The sequence below is a fragment of the Engystomops pustulosus genome, chromosome 3 (assembly GCF_040894005.1).
Source record: "Engystomops pustulosus chromosome 3, aEngPut4.maternal, whole genome shotgun sequence".
In the NCBI taxonomy this organism is placed as follows: Eukaryota; Metazoa; Chordata; class Amphibia; order Anura; family Leptodactylidae; genus Engystomops; species Engystomops pustulosus.
In genome coordinates, this window is record NC_092413.1 from 107708682 (window position 1) to 107734955 (window position 26274).

The following is a 26274-nucleotide window of genomic DNA, read 5'->3' on the forward strand; positions in this document are numbered from 1 at the left end:
TGCTAAAAATTTCATTTGCTCTAAATCTGACCATGATCACACAGATGCACAGTTTGTTATATCACAGCTGTAATCAGAGCTTTGTGATATAAAGAGCAGTGCACCTGTGTGACATCACGTGACCATAGACAGATTACTGTCCACAGGAGGTAAACTGAGAATCTTCCTATAGAACGTTACCCATATGTCTGCTTTATGTTGACATCATTTTTTATATGTTAATTTATTTTATTAGGGCGTTAGGAGGCTTACAGTTCCAACAGCGATTTTCCAAATTTTCAAGTACATTTCCGATTCAATATTTTTAGAGGACAATTCATCTTTAAAATTCTACATGTATTTATTAGAAACTTCCCACAAATCGCCTCATTTTTTTTTTAAGGCGTTCTCATAGGGGTTCAGTAATGGTTTTATTTTATTGTACAGGTTGTTAAAAACGTGGCTATACCTCATACATGCTGTTTGTGTGATGAATTTCATGTTTTATTGTGTTTGGGAGTTTTACACTTTTGTATTAAAAAACCAGCAGGCAGTGTGACAATGCAGCCCTAGGATCCTCCATTGGACCCTGGGGCTGCCATGGAGACGATTGGCATCCCCATACTCGGTGCAAGGGTGGCCGATCGCCAGGAGCTGAGGTGGGACACCCCTTTAGGTGCTGCGGTCATGTTTGACCATGGCACCTAAAGTATTAAACATCTGGGATCGTGACAATTTGCTCGTGCAGAGACTTGGCTGTCACATACAACCAGCCTCCTGAATTGAGCACACAGGCTCTGCTTCCAAGCTTGTGCAATCCGCATGACATTGGGGAACATCATGGTGGTGCAAACAGAAGCTCACCATAATGTTCCTCAACATCACGGTGGCTTAAGAGGTTAAATTTTTATTTAGTACATATTTTTAAAACTACATCAATTAAAAGTAAGTATCATATCAGGTAAGAGACTGGGGATAAGCCAAGAAGTGTGTCCACATTTTATTAATGCCAATTAAATAGTTTAGTACATAGGCAATACAGGCGGTCCCCTACTTAAGGACACCTGACTTACAGACAACCCCTATTTACAAACGGACCCCTCTGCCCCTTGTGACCTTTGGTGAAGTCTCTGGATGCTTTACTTTAGTCCCAGACTGCAGTAATCAGCTGTAAGGTGTCTTTAATGAAGCTTTATGGATAATTCTTGGTCCCATTACAACAAAAAATTTTGGAGATCCAATTGTCACTGGGACCAATTTTTTTTTTTGTCTGGAGCTACAATTATAAAATATACAGTTCCGACTCACATACAAATTCAACTTAAGTACAAACCCAAGGACCCTATCTTGTACTTAACCTAAGGACTGCCTGTATTAAATATCTTGTCAATCTCAGATAGGTTACATATATCATTATAAACAAAAGCCTGTCTGTGTACAGGTACATCACCGACATATAACCATGACGAGAAATTAAAAAATGAGCTAAAACTAAGCTTTGAGTTTATTACTTAAGCATATATACAGCAGACAGAAAAGTTGGCATAGGTAACATACACGACCTGGCATCCCACCCTCTTTCTGTTTATGATAATATATGTGACTTATCTGAGATTCACAAGATATTTAATATTGTCTTTGCACTAAATAACAAAATAACTTGTGGACACACTACTTGGCTAGTCCCCAGTTTGTGATGCATACTTTTAATTGAAATGGTTTTCAAACTATGTACTAAATAAAGATTTCATTTTATGAATTCAAATGTTGTTGCTGCTCTCCTCTCAATTTCCTTTTTGTTGAGATAGCATTACTCTTCAAGGGGTTTAGAATGCAGGTATGAATGCAAGACACTGCCATTAATAATAAAGCATCTTCTACAGTGGCAGCAATAGGAGTCAAAGATTCATGGCACCTTCATAGCACCATTTACCTGTTGGAGATCAGATGCTTACAGGCAGAGCAGTGGGATCCTGCATTTGGCTGTTGGATTAGTATGCACCAGTGCCCTGCTGTTCTCTCCAAGTACTTCTGTAAGAGGACTACCCAGTAATGGCTGTGGGACATTGAGATTTTAACACTGAAGTATCTTGGAGGAACTGATTGGTGTTCAATGCCAAAGAAACGGAGCACTGACCACAAATGTCATTTGACAAATCCCAATACAATTCTGCTGAACATATGTTGTACGCTGTAAACCTGATATATAGGGTTAACTGAACCTTGTCAAAAGTGGCCCAGCAGTACCTATTACAGCACTCACAGTGTTTGCTTACTAGCTATTAGACTACATTGGTAACTACTGTATGTCCTATCAATACAGGGGAAGGGGGTGTTCTTTTCGATATCTAACTTTAAAGAAGCAGAGAATAATCATTCGTTTTACATATGGAATGCAAATGGATTTCCATATATTACCCAGGAGAATATTAATATATACGGTGTAAATATAAATACACACATGCGCTGTTTGGCGCATGTTGGAATAAATCAGTACCTTGTTTCATATATATTTATAAAATAAAAGCTGTTGGACTACACATGTCTGCATTTAATGCAACACTTATTAATGGATCATTGCCCATGGTCCTCAATGTAACAGATCCATTAATAGATAGAGCATGTCGTAGTCAGAACCGTTTGCATGGATCACTTGCAGATTATAGTGTGTGAAAAAAAATGGCAAACTGATGCAAATTGGCTGTGAAAAACTTTAATAAAGCATTCGTTTTTAAATGCTGAGATTCAGCACATTCTTGAGCAGGAAAATGTAGAAGGAAGACGGCTCGATGGTAACAGCCAAATTAAGTGGAAAAAGAGGAAGAGTGTTTTAATAAGAAATATTTTTATGTTCTTGTGTTGTATTTATTGTACTATTCAATTCAGTCTGTTGAATGTGTAAAGATTTACATAGTGAATATAACTTTTGACAATGGTTCCAGTGCATTTCTTGTTATACTCATCTAGAACATTTTTTAAAATTTTAGGCTAAATTACCTTATAAGCGGTACCATTTGAAGCAGAAGGGAGGCTATGCCACAGCAATTTCAATTATGGACAATCCCAGGTGAGTTAAACTCAATTCAGTGATTTTGTCAAAAACACATTGGTGCAAAATAATTTGAGTTTTAAAAGCCTTTATCCCGCAATGATATTTTAAAATACCGTTCCAGTCTTATCTATAATATCTGTTATCTATACTTAGTATACTTGCCATAGTTATCATATTACCACCAAAGCAGTAATTGGGCATGGCTCTAAACAATGGGCACGAGGGCCTGGTTTGCAGTCAGTATTCTGCATCATTATCAATCAAGATGTGCCACATCAACACGGGCAATCTCATTTTTGGGTTACTTGCTTTGTGTATATGAGTCACAGTGAGATCCGCACAGTATTGAAAGCACATCGTTTTCAAGATCATATACTGGTGTATACTTTACACTTATAGGAAATGTGTGACCAATTTTCTTTCAGACTTTTTAAAACCAGATAGTGTAATTTTTTACTTTTTGCAATTTGGTATGGTGTCCACATTATTTTTATCGTCTGATATGGGATGTGTATGGTTATTTATTGATTTGGAGCCTGCTTTATGGATAGTTGGTACTAGTCGGCACTATTTTTGTCTTATGTGGGGTCTGTACCGTTCCTTATTGCATTATCCAAGGTTTGCTTTAGTAGTTGTGTGCATATTTCCTAACTTATATTGTGCAAACCTCCTAACTATTGTTGAGGCAAAAGTTACATCTCCTCCTCACATTGTGGCCCCCAACTCAACCCAAGGCTACATTCACACGAAGCATGCCCGCTGTACCATAGTACGGCTGGCATACATCGGCACTGCAGAGAGGGGCAGGGGATGAGCGCAGCCCATCCCCGCCCCTCTTCATAGGAATATACAGCGCACAGCTACGTATTACGTAGAAAGATAGCACATTCCCACACGTGTGCTGCAACGTACCACACCCGTACAGGGCCGTGAGCCCATAGAAGTGTATGGGGGACAATTAAAGGTCGTCCGTTTATTACATTCCCCATACGTTAGTGTGTATGTAGCCTAACATTGTGGTCCCCAGTTTTTCTTCACATTGGGCCCCCAGCTTTCCCTCATATTGTGTTCCACTGCTCATCATAACGTGGCCCCTGTTTTTGTCAGAAAATGGAAAGACATACCCTAGCATCCAGTTATCAATTTATTCAGAAACTTCTGGAGGTTAATACAATGCTGAACCCAAATCATGATAATAGATCCCAGCACATAATACATGCTCCATTAAACTGTAAAATTTTATATCATCATTCTGATTTCAGGCAGTGTATGCAGAGAAATGTTCTGGCATCCAACATATCCAAATTGTTCTGCTGATCCTATTGATCTATGCCTTCAGAGAATACATATTTGCTGCTTTGATTGTCATTTGGCATTGTGCTCTAAATCCTTTAAACCATACCAACCAGTGCCTGGCATTGTACATGAACTCAGGATTGTGTGCAGCTGGCTGGCAAGTGAAACCATGTACTGCGCATAGAAGCCTAGACAAGCATTGGTTACACTGATGTTGTTTCCAGGTAGTTTTATAACTTAGTAGTAAACATTACAATTGGGTTGTAATGCTTATGTTATGTGAGATGAAACCAATGTGATACATGATGGCTGACAATTATTTTTCACAATAACAGAAATTTTTGGACCAGTAACCTCATATGACAGTGCCATGCTTAAACAATCCACTATAATGCACATTTTTGTGTATAATTTTAATGTAAGGCTATGATAGCATCTGACACATACAATACAAACACATATCTATATATGGATTCTAAATATATATCTAAAATATATCTAAAGGGATTAATTGCAAAAATATATAAGGTCCTAAGTGAAGATCAGACACCTCCTGTATTGTACAGTTATGAAAAGTGGAAGAGGGAAGTAGTAGATCTATGAATGGAAGAATGGGTAGACACGTTAAAAATGATGAAACTAACAACAAGTAATTTCTCTTATGTAGTATCCCAAATCTTCCTGCTACAAAGAGTGTTTTATACCCCTAAAGCATTAAACAAGTTCCAAAAAGTAAAGAAAGAAGAGAAGTGCCCTAGATGCAATCTGGTGGATGCAGACATGATCCATATGTTTTGGAGATGCCCAAAATTGATCCGATATTGAGAGGGTGTAATTAAGTGTCTGCAATTGGCATTCGGTTGCACTATTCCAAATGAGTTTAATAATTGTGTTTTGGGCACAAAAATTGGTGTAAGGGGCTAGGCCAAATGACACTTCATATTATGAAAGGCCTCGTAATAGCAAGGAAGGTAATTTTGTATAATTGGAGAAATGGGAATGCACCTAAGGTACAGGCATGGAAGAGCATGATGGACAATATGATCATGGGGGAATGTTATTAGTTGAAGGGGATAGAGATAGACTTCGTAAGACATGGTTTGATACCCCAGAGTCTATGACGGTGTTCTACAGAGTTCTACGTGAATTGTATATGATCACCAGTCGCTAGGCGTGGGTTAAGGGATGAGGTTTTATTTTTTTCCTTTTCTATTTGTCTGTTATTATAATATGTTAATTCCTATGTTTCCAAGGTGGTTAAAATGCATGCAAAAAAATTATAAGGTTATATATTTACATGTCTTGCTTGCCGTATGTGTTTCTTTTTATATTGTATGCTACATATTGATTAAAAAAATGTAAAAAAAAAAAATATATATATATATATATAAAATCTGTATCATATACAGTATATCAGCATATCATATACAAATTTAGTGCATCTTGATTTCTAATACAAAATCTTCATATTATTTTCAATCAGCAAATGTTCTATAACTCATTGTTCTGTAAGTCATTGAGCATGAAATTATTATCGAACAAATTATTGAATTGGTAACATCGAGAATGGAAATATAATATATGCAGATAAAGAGATGTTTAGTGACAGATATGACAGAATCAATAGCAGCATATGATAGATGCTTTATATGTGAAAGGAATAACAAACGTGGGGTGAGAAGCAATTTAGATATGATGAAGTTATGACGAGCCAAAAACAAAGAATGCTGAGCATGTTCACTGGATTGTCTTATTCCGCACTTGTCGTGCTTTGTCTTGTGCAGGGTAATTATGCTGGAACAATAGGCTTGATTATGACTATAGTCAAAGGCTTCTCCAACACATTATTTAGGATTGATGCTTATACATATAAGAAGGTTTTGTGCTAATATTTAGCAACATTTCAAGTAAATTTCCACATTACCGATGAGCAAGTAAATTATTTTGGACTTACCACAATGTCCTAATGGATCTCTGTGCACTGTGCTGCTCATGAGTGCCTCAATATCAATATGCTTAAATAACACTTCAATATCTGCTTTATTAAATATGTGTGGTCACCTTAAATTTACAATTCTGGGGGATCAAATTTAAGAGCAAAAGCTTTGTGTTTTCCCTCTGAAAAGTGGGCATTACTCTTAAAGAAACACTATGCAATCTCAGGTTTTTATTCACACTTCTGTTTTCACGGATGAGCTATGTTCTCCATCTCCAGTTTCTAGTTCCCAAGATGACCACAGTTTAAAACCAGCCATAAATATTAAGTCTCAATAAATGTCCCTCAAAATGTTTAACGCACAAAAAAATGTGAAATATGTTATGTACGCTTTTTGATACAACCAGCCAAATACACTGTTCATACACTGCATCTCTTTATACATTAGATAGTGGATTATATTAAGAACAATATCATATAGATATTAGAAATAAAAATTAGAATAAATATCACATGGAGGTCTCCATTTATACTGATACTCAAAATTACAGTGTAAAATCAAGTTTTAGGTTGATCCATGTTGAATATGCCTCAACATAAGGAAATGAGGCTGGTGTGTGTATGGCCTCCATGTGCCTGCATGACCTCCATGCAATGCTTGCATGCTTCTGATGATGTGGAGGATGTTCTCCTAAGGGTTTTCCTCTCAGACTTAGATTAAAGCATCAGTCAACTCCTGGGTAGTGTGTGCTGAAATGTGAAGTTGGTGGATGTAACGAGACATGATGTTCAAGATCATGCATCAGTATGGAAACCAGAGCCCACTGCGCCTGCATATGCTGCATATGGTCTCACAATGGGTCTAAGGATCCAGGTAGCTATCCAAAGAAATGCCTTCCCACACTATTACTGACATACTGGGTTCAAAGCAATAACAAAATGCAAAGGTGACCAAAACAAGAGCCAAATAGGATGTAAACAGAGAAATGGTGAAATGTTCCCCACATAACCACTCCTTTATAAGGTTTATATTACCAGTTGTTTACTTCAAAAACACTACTCTAAATGATGAAAGCAACCTTTAATACTTACCTTTTAATATATTGTACCAATAAAAACTTAATGGGATTGGCCACTCTAATTCAGAAATTGCCCATGTGCCTTTAATACCTTGTAGGTAATGCCTGAATCAAGCGATTAAGCAGTCCTGCCATTTACTTTTGTAATACTTCAGTATTGCTGTATATGTAAATTTTCCTACTGACCTATATTATTGTGCTACCAGCACACAATTATAGATCGAGTTAAAAGCTAGGCCCGGAAGTCTCACACAGACTCATGGCTGGCACGGCAGCAGATTCTCACTGCCTGTTGACAAAATGGATAGGGGGACTGCTGGTCGGAGGGAGGAGATGCAATCCAACATGGCATGCAAATGCCCCAGGAGGCTTTGCTGTCAGCATTCAAATGGTTTACACCTGTGATAATGGATGTTGGTGCATGGTGACGTTAATGTTAGATGTTATTATACGTCTTGGTGTGGTAAGGGGTTCCCCTGTGGTAACGGGTACATGTTCCCTATTTTTTAGCACTGTATATTGTAAATATATATATGTATAACAAATATATATTACACACTTAGAACCGAAGATAGGGGCTTCTGAATTGATGATCCTTCAGCTTCCAAAAATTACTCTAAAAGTGGCAAAATATGACTCTTCTCAACTCATTTTCACATGCATTTGGAAGAGATTTTTTTTATCTGAAACAAGTGAGATTTCACAAAAAAAGAGTGAATTCTGCTGACAGAGCCTTTTTAATCATTGCAGACCTTTGACCGGATTGGTAAATGTACCCTACTGAGTGAGAACCCTCACTTTTAGGAAAATGACCAGTTGCATAGCTGATTAGAGTAAGTGATCATTGAGAAGTAAACTGCCCCACATATATTACCCCCCTCCTAGTTTCAGTGTTTCTGTTATCTGAAATACTTTTCTACAAAATATTGTATCTGTCGAGAACTTAGTTTGTATCTATTAGTCCAAATCATCTTCTGTGAAATGAAGCCTGGGGAATATGCTTGCATTAGACCGAAATCTGCAGGCTAAATCACCTTAATGGAACAATTAGCTGAACAGCTCTTGAAATCTGCATCTACCAAATTTAGTTTTAAAAGGACAAAGGCCAAGATTAAAGTCTGTGGGTGAAAGGTGCAGAGAAAGAAATTGTAACTAATCAATGGTGACCATTCTGCATGTAGGCAGAACTCAATCTGGTGTCTGAATTTTTAGTAAATGTGAATAGACAGAAATATACAATTACACCATCAATGGCGTTTTATTAGTAAAATATTTGGAAATGAACATGTGAAATCTCAGATAATCCCATTACATTGAAAATGAGGCATTGGAAATGAAAGGCCTTCTGTTAATAAAATGCACATTTTATATAAACTAAAAACAAGGGGAAATATATGAGTCCACAGATATGTACATATACTATAAGGGTCATATTCATGAAATAAAGGCCGGTGTCAAAATACTGTTCAGTAACCATTTTCCGCTGTTCATGCCACTTGAAAAAAGTGTATGAAGAGAATGGGGGGGGGGGGCTTCATTCCCCTTTTCTGTTTTCTCGAATTTGCAGTCCGCTGGAAAAAGAATGGAGCACGCACTATTATTACGTGTTTGCAGACCGTTGATTTCCAAAGGAGGCAAAGCATCTGCAGAAAAAAATAACTTTTATGAGCAGTCCTTTTATACTGATGCTGGGGAACCAGGTGTTTTCCATCTAGTATTTGCAAATCATAAGTGTTTTTTTCAGGATGCACTACAATACTGACACAAAATGTACTGAATTATGGATGTGGTTTTTGCAGACACACAATGGATAATGTGTTAATGAGAACTTACGCCAGTTAGTAATAGTAAATGTTTTGGGTGCAAGTCATACCTGAAAGCTAATCCAATTTATTGACATATGGCATATTTCAATCTGCTATAAAATAATAAGAATAATAAACACCAAAAACACCACGATAAAATAGAAGGAAACGGAAATCAATGGAACAAAAGTCCAAAAATCCCACAAAGTCCAAAATCTATATACAAACAGTTTGTCATAAACAGTCATGTGCCAATAATAACGCAGATGAACCAAGATTATTGAAAGGTAAATCCATTATCATCTGCACATAGAGGAACGTAGAAGGGGAGGGAAAAAACTGTTTATATATAGCTCTGCTATAAATACCTTATTTGTCTGTAGCTTGTATGCTGCTAGCGGCAGGAACTGCCCGTGCTTGAGTTGGTCTCGTAATGCAGAGGGAGGGACAGTAGGCAGAGAGCACTGCAGAGTTCAGACAAGTGAAGCTAATCATCAGAAGCATCCAGTCATAGTCAGAAGATTTACAGTTGTATCCAGGGCCAACTAAAATTGTAAACACCTGTCACTGATAGAGACAGGTTGAAAATATATCTGTGAAATACTGTATTTTTGTTAATAACAGTAAATTAGAGAATGTGTTATTTTGTTATAAGAATCTTGTATTCGTGGAAATACCCCTTTAAAGGACATCGATCACCAGGATGAAGGATTGTGACCAGGGTCAGCTCCAGGTTTCAGTAGGCCCTTGGGCGACAGAGCCTCAGTGGGCCCTTTTCAGTGAACTCACATGACGGCATTAAAAATTCAGAAACCAAAACGGTCTCCTATTTCCTAAAGTATTCCCTAGTTTATCATACCAAACAGCCCCTTCATGGTTATTTTATACACATCCCCCTCATGGTTATTTTAATCCCCCCTCACACCCCTCATTCATTACATACAGACTTATGTGGGCCCCCCTCCAACTCTGGGCCTTGACACTCCGCAATCGTCGGCACTGGGCATACCTAGGTTTCATTGCAACCCAAGCACACTTACATGCAGTTTTGTGCTCCTTCTGGCAGGATCCACTCTTCTTTTAGCTTTTTAAGCCCTTGTTTTTACAAAAAAAAAGTTTTAAAGGTTATCCAAATGAGCCTAAAGGGCTTTGGGCTCCAATGATGTCTATTGAGAACCTCAGGTTCATTTGCATATATTTTTAAATCTTTTTTTGTAAAAGCAAGGGCTTAAGGAGCTAAAAGTAGAGCAGATCCAGCTAGAGGGGGCACACACCTGCATGTAAGTGTGGGTTACAATTCTTTATCTTGTTGGTAAATTTCCTTTAAAGAATGTGCGTAATATTTTATCAGGTTTTTAACTACTGCCCCATGTAACAGGGACAGTGGCAGAAAGTCTTTGAACATTTTCAATGTTATGGTGTATATACTGTAGGTATACTGGAGTAGGCACATTTTTTGGGTGACCAACTAACAGTCTTATCAATGTCATATTTTATTGCTGTATGGCTAAGCTTTGTTTGGATTGTGTGTAGGGAGGTGGGTGCATAGAGAAAATACTGTATAAACAAACCGAGTTTTTCAGCATAATTTTTGTGCTGAAAATTCCCCACTTGGCTTATATATGTAGATATATATAAAAAAATAAACTAAGTACTCACATTTCCGACACCCCGGGCAGGTCTTCTTCTTACTTCATGTGCGACCTGCCCATGGGCATTGTAAAGGTGAGTACTCCTAGTTAATATTTTTATGTTCTGGGCATACTGGGGGCTGGCAGACTATATACTAGACAGGGCTGACTATATACTAAATGGTTCTGGCTGGCTATATATCACAGGGGTTTGGCTATATACTACAGGGGGCTGGCTATATACTACAGGCAGCTAGCTATATACTACAGGGGTCTGGTTACATACTACAGGGGGCTGGCCACATACTACAGTAGGCAGGGACTTGCTATACACTATTGGGGGCTGTGACCAATGCATTTTGCACCCTAGGCTTAAACCTTGTCAATAGGTTTTCCCAGCTTTTGGTGGCAAAATTAGGTGCCTCAGCTTATACTCGGGTCGGCTTATACTCGAGTATATACAGAACATAAAAGCAGCATACTCTTTATTGGTAAAATTCAAGACATCAATGTCCTGTTCTGACAGTTGCTCCAACCCATTGAATGACTGCCACTTGAGGGCATAAACCATAGCCCTTTAAATTCCAGGACAAGACAAATTTATTGGAATATTATCTGAAAACTCAGGTCCTGCCAAACACAGGACATTTGGCATGATCATTGCCATAGATAGCACAGTGAGATGGCGATGCTTCCACTTAAACCCAAGACGTGGAAACCTTTCAAATACTAGTCTTTTGGTAAGTATTGTCAGTATTCTTCAGGGGGTTGTCTGTGTTTAGGAGATTTTAGATACATTGCTCCATGGAGGTATAAAAATAATACATTGCTAGCGCCTGGTAAAACATGCAACTATATATAACTCCTGTATCAGACATGCTGCCGGGTTTAATTTTTGTAATTCTAGGTGTGGAGCAGAATGCATCAACAAAGGAAAGAAATCTTTAATACAATGATTTGTGAATCTTCTATGTTTAAGACCCATTTTAGACCTACTAAAATGCAACGGGCTGCTAAATATTGCAAATATAAAAATATATTTTTATTCTACAGTTCCCTGCAACATATACTGTGCATGTCTACTGAATAAAACATGAAAAGGACTGCAATGAGCAGCTGATTTATAATGGGTGAATATAGAATGTTGGATCCATTCATGTGGCTTCCTTTACTGATATAATACATATATATGGTTTTTGAGCAAAATATATTTATTGAACATTGTTGGGACATCCTGTAAATGAAATGCAATGTATTGCAAAATCTATTGTAGAGAGGAGGTGATGTAGTTACTATGATGGATAATGACGCATATCTAGTTAGGCTTGGTATGTACATTAGATGGCAGCAACACCATGTTCCTCTACATTTCCTCATTTCACTGTACACAATATAAAAATTTATACTATTATTTTACCATTCAGAGCAATGGGTTACAAAGACAGCTATTTGTCATTTCACGTAAAAGGTCTGGGAATGAGTATTTTTAGTATGTCATCTGCCAAGAATTTTGGCTTGAGTGTGTATAGCCTCCTTTCAGACTGACATAATCTCTTTTCAATTGATCACTGCTCTAAAGCTCAAGTGCACCATTTATCATCTATTTGTCAGATGTTACCCTCTCGAACCATCACTGTGCTATAGCTCATCTCCATTAAATCTTAAGTGTTATCAATGTTAGGATGATACTCCCACAGTGGGGACTGTGACATATCTGCATTCTAAACCTTCACACTGACATATCTGTTATCTGTGATGAACTGACCAGTAAAGGGTCACATCTATAACAGAAGACTTGAGTTCTCCGTATAGAATACTAATAAGAGAATACTAATTGTAAGCATACATTCCCACAAACTGCAATAGGCAGAAATGGGCAATTTTCATTAATAGGTGCAGAGGAGTTAAGGGTAGGCTGTAAGTGACAACCCCAAAACAGAAACCTGGGCTTTCATAGGCCCCAAAAAACAGATCTGTGGTTTGTACACTGTGTGTCATCGGTGTTGGATTAGGCAGTTGGATCACACATGAGGACATGGAAATCATGGAAATTGTGTATGAGTCAATAGAAATTATTTTGTCTGATTTTCACACGGATAAAAACATTGGTTGTGTACATGAAAGCTAGGTCTGTGTCATTCACTATACAGACAAATAGTGTATATTGGGGCACATTTACTAAGAAAACTGCAAATAGTGTATATTGGGGCACATTTACTAGGAAAACTGCACTAAAAGTGCTCTGCCCGTGTATAATGCAGGGGGCGCCAGATTCATTCAAACAGAAATCATAAATCTGGCACTTCCCTGCACTCGCCCAACTTTTTTGTGGTGCACCTTTAACATAGGGGGTGCGACAGACTTTGCATGTTAAATCTGGTGCACTGACCCCCGGAATGCCTCTTAATTTGTGCTGCATGAAGACTAGTACAGCTGCGCTGCATAAGGGTTGCGTGTAACACATTTGTGATGCAGACACATCTTAAATACCTGTGCAAGCAGTTTCCACTAGAAAGAACAAAGTCCAACAGAAAACTGGGACAAAGCCCTTAGTAAATGTGTCCCACTGTTTTTTTATTTTGCATAGATGCACAATAGTGTGAGTTGCAACAGCCCTTCTATTAGTCCATGTGTCTCTAGATCAGCTCTATCTGCTTTCCACGTTAAAGCTGGTGACTCTGTAGGGATGGATTTGTCTTAGTCATTGCTCAGGAGTGAGGGAAGAAACTAAACTCCTTATGGAAATTGCAAGAGGCAGCTCTCTCTACAACTACATGTAAATTTTAAGTTTAGTGCTGTTTCAATGCAATTGCATCTCATCAGTACAGATTTTTCCCACGTCATATTGCTAGGCTTCTTGAAAGTCAGACTGAAAGGTAGTAAAGATACTTTATATAAGGTAACATGAGGCATAGCTTTCCTTTTCCAATCCTCATAATCTTAATTGCAATTGCATAGACTTTTCTAAATGCCGTGGATATACCCTTGGCACATTATTACTTCTGCAGTGCACACAAGCAAAACAACAGGAGAATCAGGAAGAGAGAGAAGGGAGATGAAGGTATCAAACCTATATACCAAGTAAGTCCAGATCAATGTGGTACGTAATAGTGTGTGGGTTGGACCGGTATGGTAAGTAACACACCAAAGAGAGGCTTCCCATGGCCATACACAAAAACAAAAGGTACCCCTTTAAGGAGGGACAGGGAAAGAGGGGTAAAAGGAAGCACTATGAAAGACCAAATTGAGTCTGAATAATTGTAGTAAAAAATACTTTATTGATGACTATTTAAGACATAATGATAAAAGCAGGATGAAAATCCTCAGACAATGCTGAGGGGGAATGACAGTGCAAGGCGGCGACAACAAATGAGAAATTCGTCACCCCGGGCAGACATAGGAGGAATTACACATGGACAAAGCATGCACATGTAATAGGTAAGGACAGATGGTACATATAATGAAGGCAACAGGTGTAAAGTGGCACACAGTTGCTTAACATGCATAAACATAGGTAATGCACACAAACAGGTAGAGATAATACCTTACCAATGAGCAAAAGGTGAGATGAAGTGGACCTCCACTGTCCGGGATGGCGATATCCCCGACGCGCGTTTCGGCTCGTAACAGACGAAGGCTCTGTCATTGGCCGCTAAGATACAATTCCCCTCTTTTTTCTAAGATTTGCTGTAGTAGAAATGTGATGTACATGCTATTTATCCATACAGCTATTTATGTTGTGTTCTGGAGAGCAGTAGGGATCCCAGTTCAGTACCTCAGTGGCAGTCTTCTGACATTTCTCTATAATGTTCCTGAAGATATATACGGAAAATGAATCTCAGATATTTTATACTCTGTCATTGCCAGTTTTCAGCATACATTGCAGGAGGTATGGCCTGTGTACTATAGGTACGGTATAGAGTATGATGCCATTGTAAATCTTAGCTCATCATTAGCTGCACGACCTTCATGAATTTGTACTTTCAGCAGTGAAAACAAAACCCAGTAATCAGCTTCTGCAGCTGTAATGGCTCTCATTCCTTTCCAATTTACCATGTGCTGAGAATAAATGGAAATTAATCTGAAAATACTGTGCCAGAGGACGACTGCGACATATGATAAATATTTTATACACAGAATCTAAGGAACGATGTTCTCTACACATGGTATATTGGGGAAATTGCTTGGAATAAATCTTAAAGCTTTCCCTACCCTAATGTTATGAATAAGATTAGCAAAGATATATCAATGAGATGGTATTTAAATGGGAATTTGGGATTCTGCCTCCTGCATATGGCGTGCCATCATAGATTCACAATTATCTTTGACTTTGTAAGCATAAGTGCAACAAATCTACAGATTTTTTTTTACATCTTAAGGATATATTAGCACATTTTCCTATCCGTCATATTCAGAGGAAAAGGTTCCCCCTATCCTAAGGAATCTGGCTGCTAAATCCAGTGATCCTTTTTGACCACACAATAATCATACATGAAACATGTTAAAATGTGACGAAAAATACATTTTGACAGTTGGCTGGGCAATCCTGGCACATGGTATAAATACTGGTGCATATCTGAGTGTCTAAAACTTCAACCTATAAACAGCTTCCTATAAATATAAAGGCTAGGGGTATTAGAAACAAAAAATCTTAATTATGGAAAATGTAATTGGTTGTTCTGGGAAACAATGATTTTCATGAGTCTCCCCATGTTAAAAGCAGGGACTTTCATATTTATAATTATCAAATTATATTAGGACATACAGTGATATGTCCAAATTGTTACCAAATAAATTTCACTATAAAAACATAATTATGAGCCATACTTGCCAAATATATCTGGGGCAGAGGAGAGGGGCTGGGAAGCCAAATGCAGCTCCATATTTATTGACACTATTTATACCCCTTCCATAAACCACAATCAATTTGGGGACATTTTCTAATGTAAGTACTCTACCGGTTGGTAATGTGATCAGACCATAAAATGCCCATATCATAACCAAAATGTATAAGATCCCAGCAAATGCAGGTAGACTCTATTAGGCTTAGGAAATGTGTCCATGATGAATATATAGAAGTACATTGCAGGAGGGGAGCACATGTCAGGTCTTTTCTGAGATTGGACCCCCCTCCCTCACTGTCTAGACTGCTGAGAGAGAAGCACAGATCTAGCAGCGAGAGTTTCTCTTATTCATTTTCAAGTTAGCCCCCACCCCCCCACCTAACATTGGCCCTTCAGACAGAAGTAGTGTCAGACTAACAGAGGCCTGTGGCTCTCACGATTCAATATAAAAAGCATAAGTCATGTGCGCTTTCTTCATCTTGGGCCCCTCTCCCTTCTGACCCGGTCGCAATCCCAGAGACCGCAATCGTCATGCCCTTGCTGTTTACAAGAACCACACAATCTTACAACCTTTTCCTATAATTGGTGTAATCTCCTAGTATAGTATAGTTGTTATAGCTAAAGTTCAAAATGTAATTTAAGTTTTATGGATGGCTGCCACCAGATGCTCTGTAAATAGTCTGGTGAGTCTGTGTAGTCTTGAGATTCACTGTTTTGAAAATGCTGCTTTCAGTTAAAGAATGGCTAACATGAATATTATGTACAGTATATTTCAGCAGTGAGAATGGCAGCAATCTCATTCCTGGTTAATACATGAGCTGTGGTAGCTTTACACTGATAAAAATACTAATGCTTCTGTGTATGTACCGTTCCACTACAAGAACAAAAATGAAGATGAGACTATAATGGGGGCTAGGCGATATTTGCATATGCTCAGTTGCTATAGATTGTGTAGAACTTGCATCCCCAATATCCCTTTATGCATACCTCCCAACCGTCCCGTTTTGGGCGGGACAGTCCCGGTTTTTAACCCTTGTCCCGCCCCCACTGATTGTTCCGTCTTGTCCCGCCCCCGAATCCCGCCTCCGTCCTGCTCAGGATACATTGAAGCCAGGGGGCGGGGTGCAGCGCTCTCCTCCTCTCCAGCTCCACCACTGTCTGTAGCAGGGCCGGCACCTCCCCCATCCCCTCCCCTGGAAGTTGTTTTCCCACAAATACAAGTTAGGCCCTATCCATAGGATAGGGCCTAACTTGCTGATGTGTTGGGGTTTCAGTGATGTGACCCCCATAGATCATGAAAACGAGGGGTCTGTTGGGGTCCCATGTACCTCATGTGGACCCCTCATCGCTCTATGACAGTAATGGAGCAGAATGGTCATACACGGCTGCCTGCTCCATTACACTGACGGAGCGACCATGAGTCCAATGGAGATACGTAGGACCCCTCGTTTTCATGATCTGTGGGGGTCTCATCACTGAGACCCCCATTGATCATCAAGTTAGGCCATATTCTGTGGATAGGGACTAATTTGTATTTGCAGGAAAACCTCTATAAGCACACAGCCCTTTTTATGTTTTTTCCGTTTCCATATTTCACTCTCCACTTTCAAAAATCAATAACTTTTTTATTTTTCCATGTATAGAGCTGCGTGTGGCCTGTTTCTGCATAACAAATTACACTTCCTAGTGACGGTATTAAATATTCCAGGCCCTATACTGGGAAGCGGGAAAGAAAATATCAAATGTGGTTTTTATGGCTTTCACTGCGCGCTCCATAGGACCCCTCCCCTTTACTGCGCTCCATAGGACCCCTCCCCTTTACTCTTTAGTTTGGTACAATCACGGCAATATCATACTTATATAGATTTTATTATGTTTTAGTAGATTTTAAAAATTAAAGGACATCTATCACCATTTTTTGGGTTTTATAATGTTCTCTTACTAATGCTCGTTACCTGTAGGGGATGTTCTCGCTTCTTTCCGCTAGTTTCCTGGCTCGTGGCAAAAATGATTTTATAATATTTGCAAATAGCACTGGGGGCGCTCAGGGTGACGTCACCAAGCTCCTTGGCTCAGTAAATTATGCAGCCCCCTGGCTGCTTGCTATTCATATTGTCTCCATTCCAATCATGTCTCCCCCCAACAACGAGCTTGTCTCCCCCAGACAACGAGCATGTCTCCCCCCCTAGACAACGAGCATGTCTCCCCCCCTAGACAACGAGCAAGTCTCCCCCAGACAACGAGCATGTCTCCCCCAGACAACGAGCATGTCTCCCCCCCTAGACAACGAGCATGTCTCCCCCCCTAGACAACGAGCATGTCTCCCCCCCTAGACAACGAGCAAGTCTCCCCCCCTAGACAACGAGCATGTCTCCCCCCAGACAACGAGCATGTCTCCCCCCCACCAGACAACAAGCATGTCTCCCCCCTAGACAACGAGCATGTCTCCCCCCCAGACAACGAGCATGTCTCCCCCCCCCCCAAGACAACGAGCATGGTCCCCCCTAGACAACGAGCATGTCTCCCCCCCTAGACAACGAGCATGTCTCCCCCCCTAGACAATGAGCATGTCTCCCCCCTAGACAACGAGCATGTCTCCCCCCCCATGGCTGCGTGCCCTTTTTTGTGTGTTTGTGTTATTTGTGTCTTTTGGGACTGTGCCTGCTTTTCTATTTCCTGAAAATGGTGTGATTATTTTTCCTCAGTGTTTGCCTTAATTTTTTGGCAAATTCACACTAACGCCCATACCATTCCCCCGGTACCCACCGCCACCAGTGGTGCCGGGAAGAGCCGGGTACAAACCAGCACCGAACCTCTATAAATGGTCAGGCAGTGGGGCGGCCACAGGCTGTTATTGTTGCGCTGGAATAGCCCCCTAACAGTGGGATTTCCCAGCTCAGTAATGGCAGGCTGCTGCTACTTTTTTGTATCTGGCTGAATTGGAAAATAGGGGGCACCCCATGTTGTTTTTTTGAACATTTTATTTTTAAAATGGGGGGGGGGATGGCGAGAGGTCCCCCTATTAAAAGGGGGACCCCACGTTGTTGTTTTTTTTTTCAAAAATGGGGGGGCGGGGCGATGTGGGGTGCAAATCAGCCAGATACAATAAAGCAGCAGCCTGCCATAGCTAAGCTGGGATATCCCACTGTTGGGGGGCTATTCCAGTGCAAAACAGTGGTGTTTCAAACATTTAGGCGCTATTTTCCATTACAGAGATCACCGACGGGAATAACCGGTTTTTAATATTGATAGATCGGGACTATTAAGAGGTGGCGATGCCTAACATGTTTAATGATTTATATCATTAATGATTTATGGCACTTAAACTTTAGGTTGACTGGTTGATCCTACCATATTCTGCTATACTACAGTATAGTAGAATATGGGGATTTTGCACATGATCTGTCACAATGTGCAACTGGCACATTGTAACAGATCTTCAGAAATTACAGCTCTTCAGTCTAAAGACCCCCATTGCTCCCTGATGACATCATGCACACCAGCTGTCACATGCCGCGAGCAGCCTTGGCGGTAGCATATAAAGGGTTAACACCTGCAATCTGTGCCAGCACTGATTGTAGGTGTTTGCTGCTTCATGCATCATACACTGGCTGCTGCACCATGACATTGGGGAATGTTATGGTGCAACAAGGGGTTAGAGGACATCTACCATCAGAATTATTGATGGTAGGTGCTTATTATTCACCTCCTCATCCTGAGGTGCTGTGCAAGGACTCCCTGACTGCCGACTGAACCTCAGCAGATTAGGTGCGTGGCCAGGGTCAGGTTAGGGGCGTGACTAGTGCGTGGCCTACAGGGAAAAATCCTTTTTGTCCCTCTTTCTCAGCTGGAAAAGTTGGGAGGTATGCTTTATGTCCCACAAGACAGTTTATAAAAGGTCAGGGTTTGTTAAAATTTGCAAAAAATTATAGTGTTTCTGTTCATTTTGTGGACATTTGTAGATCTTGCAGGCTGTGAAATTGCCCTGCAAATGGGCATTCCAACTTCAGGGGCATAACAACATAGCAGTAGTAGCCATAGTAGCCATAGCAGTGAAATGATGCCTGAAGTGTCAGGGTGCCCAGCCACCCTACCTGATACACCATTATATACATATTATACAACACATACCCTGTTTCCCCGAAAATAAGACAGTGTCTTATATTAATTTTTGCTCCTAAAGAGGCACTAGGTCTTATTTTCAGGGGATGTCTTATTTTTCCATGATCAAGAATTTACATTTATTATTGAACAAAAAATCAACTTCTCTAACCTCCTTATGACTCTCCAAACTCTAAATTTCATGCTGTATTTCGTGTGACTCCATTTCTATTAGAATCATTGGCCCCCGTCTCACTTTCACTTTCCATAAATGAACCCTTCTTATCCTGGTAGCATTTATAAGGATTTCCTAATAGTAATGTAACGGCTTGGGCGGAACTGCTGCAATGACTGCCGCTAGGTCTTATTTTCAGGGGAGGCCTTATATTTCTTACCCTGAACAAAATTGTACTAGGTCTTATTTTCGGGGGATGTCTTATTTTAGGGGAAACAGGGTATGTATGTATATATGGCATAATATGTACACTCACCGGCCACTTTATTAGGTACACCTGTCCAACTGCTCGTTAACACTTAATTTCTAATCAGCCAATCACATGGCGGCAACTCAGTGCATTTAGGCATGTAGACATGGTCAAGACAATCTCCTGCAGTTCAAACCGAGCATCAGTATGGGGAAGAAAGGTGATTTGAGTGCCTTTGAACGTGGCATGGTTGTTGGTGCCAGAAGGGCTGGTCTGAGAAACTGCTGATCTACTGGGTTTTTTCACGCACAACCATCTCTAGGGTTTACAGAGAATGGTCCGAAAAAGAAAAAACATCCAGTGAGCGGCAGTTCTGTGGGCAGAAATGCCTTGTTGATGCCAGAGGTCAGAGGAGAATGGGCAGACTGGTTCAAGCTGATAGAAAGGCAACAGTGACTCAAATCGCCACCCGTTACAACCAAGGTAGGCAGAAGAGCATCTCTGAACGCACAGTACGTTGAACTTTGAGGCAGATGGGCTACAGCAGCAGAAGACCACACCGGGTGCCACTCCTTTCAGCTAAGAACAGGAAACTGAGGCTACAATTTGCACAAGCTCATCGAAATTGGACAGTAGAAGATTGGAAAAACGTTGCCTGGTCTGATGAGTCTCGATTTCTGCTGCGACATTCGGGTCAGAATTTGGCGTCAAAAACATGAAAGCATGGATCCATCCTGCCTTGTATCAACGGCTCAGGCTGGTGGTGGTGGTGTCATGGTGTGGGGAATATTTTCTTGGCACTCTTTGGGCCCCTTGGTACCAATTGAGCATCGTTGCAACGCCACAGCCTACCTGAGTATTGTTGCTGACCATGTCCATCCCTTTATGACCACAATGTACCCAACATCTGATGGACATCTTTCAGCAGGATAATGCGCCATGTCATAAAGCTGGAATCATCTCAGACTGGTTTCTTGAACATGACAATGAGTTCACTGTACTCAAATGGCCTCCACAGTCGCCAGATCTCAATCCAATAGAGCATCTTTGGGATGTGGTGGAACGGGAGATTCGCATTATGGATGTGCAGCCGACAAATCTGCGGCAACTGTGTGATGCCATCATGTCAATATGGACCAAAATCTCTGAGGAATGCTTCCACACCTTGTTGATTCCATGCCACGAAGAATTGAGGCAGTTCTGAAGGCAAAAGGGGGTCCAACCCGTTACTAGCATGGTGTACCTAATAAAGTGGCCAGTGAGTGTATATAACAGTGTACATCTTCCACATTACACAGCTGATCTAGCAACTCGGGAAACAAATGTCAGAGAGGGCATAGCAGGACTAGGGATCTCCCATCTCTACTTCCTGCCATCTACTTCCCCAATATCGTCGGCAGCTAGTGGGCCCCAGGGAAGTCTACCAGACAGTGAGTAGATACATATGTGTGTATGAGTGTATAAATGTATGGGTGTGTATATTCTCTATTGGTGTGTTTATATGTAAAGTGTATATGCTGTATGTATGTGTGTGTATACCTGAGGTGTATATAGTGTATGGCGTGTATATACTGTATGTATGCGTGTACATGCTGTTTGTGTGTATATGTGATGTAAATATTCTCTACATGTATGCATATGCTATATGTCTGTATATGGTACTATGTTTATATATGTGTGTGTGTGTGTGTATATATATATATATATATATATATATATATATATATATTTATATATATATATTGTATTCATGCTGTATGTGTGTGTATGGTGTGTTTATACTGTGTGTATATATGTGAATTTATGGTATGTATAAATGTATATAGTGTGCATAAAAGTGTGCGCCTGAGTGTATAAATGTGTGAGTAGAACTGTGTGTGTGTATATAAATGTATGAACTCAATCTCATAAAAAAAGGTAAATTGGCAACCAGCTTTATCTGTCACAATGACAGCAGTATAGTGCAGGCAACCTAACGCATTTCTGATCTTCAATGTCCTTAATCACAGCTATGTAGGTTTATCAGGAAGTGTGCGCCCTTATGCTGGGACTGGATCCTACATTCACAGAGCTGCAGCATTTCAGACTCTGAAAGGAGCAGACCTCTGAAATTCCTTTAGAAAGCACAGATTAAACGGCCTGTAGATGAAGCAATTCGAAGAAATGGGATCTTTTAGTATCCTTCTATTTTGTTGTTGTTCTGCTTCTATAATAGAGCAAAACAACAGAAGCCCCCAGGCATATGTGAACACAGGCTTACATAGCAGTAAATCAGATTTGCTAAAAAAAATTTCTGATATTAAAATAAGCATATCCAGTATGTCAATCCCAGACCTTTTCTTACTAATCTGAGTGTATTAGTGTTGGATGTTAAACCGTGGCCCACTAGTGACACCTGCTGGTAATAATTCATTTCACTTTGCTAGATCTCTTAGTCAGTTGCTGATAGTTTAATTCTATGACAACATATACCGTACATAAATCACATACAGGAACATCATTCATATCCTTCAACAGTATGCTGACTGTTAATGCACATTACCAATATATGTAGGTATCATGTGCCAGAGAAAGCAGTATCCCTTCTTATTAGGTTTTATGTTGGATGGCTATATTAATAAACTCTGCTTCTCTAGTCTGCATCATTGTAAGTATTATTTCATAACACTTCTTCATATTTCATAAGAAGCCAGCTGATCTTCCATTCTGGTGTACATTTCATATTTAAGAGGTTAAAATTGGTTGTCCATTTTGGGCAATTGCTTCCTGTGAGAAAGGATTATTCTTTATCATCATTATAGGTTTTAGCCATTCAAACATGTGGATGTTACATCATTTTAACCCTAGATTTCTTCATATGTTAGATTTTTGTTGCAAATATTTCTGAAAATAATGATCAGTTCAGTTCATGTAAATGGGACTCGGAGACAATGCCATTTACTTTATCAGCGTCAGGAAACAAAAATCTATGGTGGCGTATGCAGGCATCCTTAATCCCTTGTAGATGGCCATTGATTGACTGCCTGTTAATAACCTTCAGTCTGTACACGTGCTGATGAATTCTTTATTATGTCTTCTGTTTTTCTCAGACTGAAGAAGTCCTGAAGATTGATGGAGGGCCATGCTATTCAAACAGCAGGCGTTGCTGAGACAGAAGCTGTTGGTGCTAGGCAGCCTTGCTGTTGGAAGTCTCCTATATCTAGTTGCCAGAGTTGGGAGCTTGGATAGGTAAGTGCCTCAGAGTTACATTTTTACATCGGAGCTTTAAATTGGTTTGTTCTTTCTGTAAAAGTGATTTCATGAGGGGGATGGCTGTGGGTAAAAGAAAGATTTTCTCATGCTTGTAAATCCCCATAACATGTGAGGATAGACTTGCAGACTGTGTTAGTTTGAGCTCACATAAAAGAAATTTCTGTGACTGTCCAAAACCCCTCAGTTCATAACACCTAAAATAGTCCTAAGCCACATAAATTTCTGCAACAAATCAGCTGGATGGGAAAATATCCTTATCCCATTTATTAAAACATCACATTGATATCAGTGGAAAGCTGCACAATATACTGAGGTTTTTGGTCTATCCCTGGAGTTGCACATTTATTTACTTGGTAGAAGAGGCTCCATCCTTGGTCGCTCAAGCTGTTCAGTACAAGCAGTGTTCATCATCTTAGGTAACATTAGTAAGTCTTCTGCATGCTTGTGTGAACAATGCACACAGCAAGGCTGCATTACAATGCATTTATCTGACTACATGAATAATTTAATGGTAAAGCAAAGAAATCCCTTCCAGAATTTTGTAAACTCTATTGTCATCAATAGAATGTCCTTCATTGTGCTCCTTCCTTCTAAAAAGAAGCCACAGTCTAAAGTGTAAATGCAGATTGCGCTTTTAGACTCGGTGATTGTGAATGTATCATGTTTGTCTGACTCCAGACTTTACAGACTGCTCTGCCGGCTCTAGAAATACTATTGTATTGATCATCCCTGGAGACACTAAATACTCACCATAGACCATGAAACACTTGTGCATTACAATACTGAGATAAACATGAGACTGGGTACTGAATGCGAATTAGGAAATAATCCCTGCTTATGGGGAATTGGCAACATTTATGGAAATTGAAGTAAACTCAGGTCAATTATATTGAGTGCATAAATCTTTAATTGCCTTTTTACATCGTCCATGTCTATTGAATTTAACTAAATGGAGATGAATAATTGTTGGTGTTTTGTATTAGAAAATGTTGCTATTAGGACATATTTTCTTGTTTCCTTTAGAATGAAGGAATATTCAAATTAAATTCATTAGCATATTATGGTTTTAAAGGACATCATCCTTAAACAGTACATCAAGAACTATTGTAATTTGTCTCCTTCTGTCTCCATTCTGGTTTTTCTGTCATTTGGACTGTTGTTTTCCTTAGGCTGGATTCACACGACCGTTGCCCGCCGTACCGTAGCACGGCGGGCACACGGCAGCGTGCGGGGAGAGGAGGAGGGGGAGAGCGCTGCTCACCCCCGCCCCACTCCATAGGGATATATGGCGCACGGCGCCGTATGCCCTGAAAAAATAGGACATGTCCTATTTTTTCACGGGGCACGGAGCAGTACGGTGCCGCACGTGTGCGGCAGCGTACCGCTCCCGTAGGGCGCCGTGCGCCCATTGCCGTCTATGGGGGACGTATATCGGCCGTATATACGTCGGCCGTAAATACGTCCCCCTTGCGGTAGTGTGAATGCAGCCTAAGTGATAGGAGTACAACCAAAGCAGCCATCATAGTATCATAGTTTTTATGGTTGAAAAAAGACACTTGTCCATGAAGTTCAACCAAGGAGGGGAAGGGATTGGATGAGGAAGGATTTAGGGGAAACAATTCTATATAACATAACTTTCAATGTTATTTAGGTGTAAAAAGGCATCTAGACCCTTCTTGAAGCTCTCTGCTGTCCCTGCTGTGACCAGCGCCTGAGGCAGGCTATTACACAGATTGACAGTTCTCATAGTAAAAAAGCCGTGTTGCCTCTGGTGATTAAACCTTGATTTCTCCAAATGGACACAGTGCCCCCTCGTCTTTTGATTTGATTTAATATGAAAAACTAACCACCATATGGACCATTCATATATTTATATAAATAAATCATGTCCCCTCGTAGTCGTCTCTTTTCCAGACTAAATAAATCTAGTTGTTTTAATCTTTCCTCATAACTAAGACCCTCCATACCCCTTATCATTTTTGTGGCTCTACGTTGAACCCTCTCCAGCTCCAGGGCCTCCTTTATATGGACCGGTGCCCAGAACTGGACAGCATATTCCAGGTGTGGCCGAACCAATACCTTGTATAGTGGTAATATTACATCCCTATCACGAGAGTCCAGACCACTTTTGATACATGACAAGATCCTACTGGCTTTACATTCAGCTGATTGATGTTGCATGCTGTTATTCAATAGCTATACTAGAAAGCAGCATGACTAGGCAAGAACCTGTATTTTTAATATACATCAAATAAATGTCCACTTTGGTTAGCATAAAAATACCGTGAACCCTTTTACATAGATTTTAACTTGGCACTGTTTTTGATAAATATGGGCCACTGGGTGAAGAAGGGCTAAGAGAGGTGTAAAAAATAGAAAAGTATATGTGAGCAACAGGAGCATGTCATGGATTCCTGAAACAATAGAGTTTTGGTACCATATATACTAGACTATGTTGTATGTATGTATTGTATTGTATTCAGTATATTGCATATGCAATCAGAAACCTTTTAAACTTTTAAAAAAGTTAGAATACAGTGAAAATTCAAATCACCCCACCCCCTTTCCCTAGAATGCATATAAAATAAACAGATGAAATCATAAACATGTCAGGTATCACAGCATCCCCAAAATTCAGATCAAAATATAAAACAGTTATTCCCAGCTATGAATACCTTAACAGTAAATAGTGCCCAAATGTCTGAATTGCCAATTTTTTTTGCTATTTTACAACTCAACTTCAAAATTTTAAATACAAAGTGATCAGAAAGTCGTACAGTCCTAAAAATGGTAGCCGTGAAAATGTCCTGCAAACAAATGATACCTTACACAGCTCTGAACACCAAAGTATGAATAAGTTATTGGTTTAAGAAA

General features: G+C 39.8%; 1 protein-coding gene across 3 annotated transcripts in view; it reads left to right on the forward strand.

The window, feature by feature from the left end:
- Positions 1 to 26274, forward strand: part of HS3ST5 (heparan sulfate-glucosamine 3-sulfotransferase 5) — a 169151-nt gene that overhangs the window by 138250 nt on the left and 4627 nt on the right. For all 3 annotated transcript variants that reach the window (XM_072141744.1, XM_072141746.1, XM_072141745.1), the window contains 2 exons: positions 2967 to 3046; positions 23238 to 23376. In XM_072141744.1, coding sequence (XP_071997845.1) covers positions 23270 to 23376 — 107 coding nt within the window. In that variant the 5' untranslated portion in view covers positions 2967 to 3046; positions 23238 to 23269. The remainder of the gene's footprint in view (positions 1 to 2966; positions 3047 to 23237; positions 23377 to 26274) is intronic.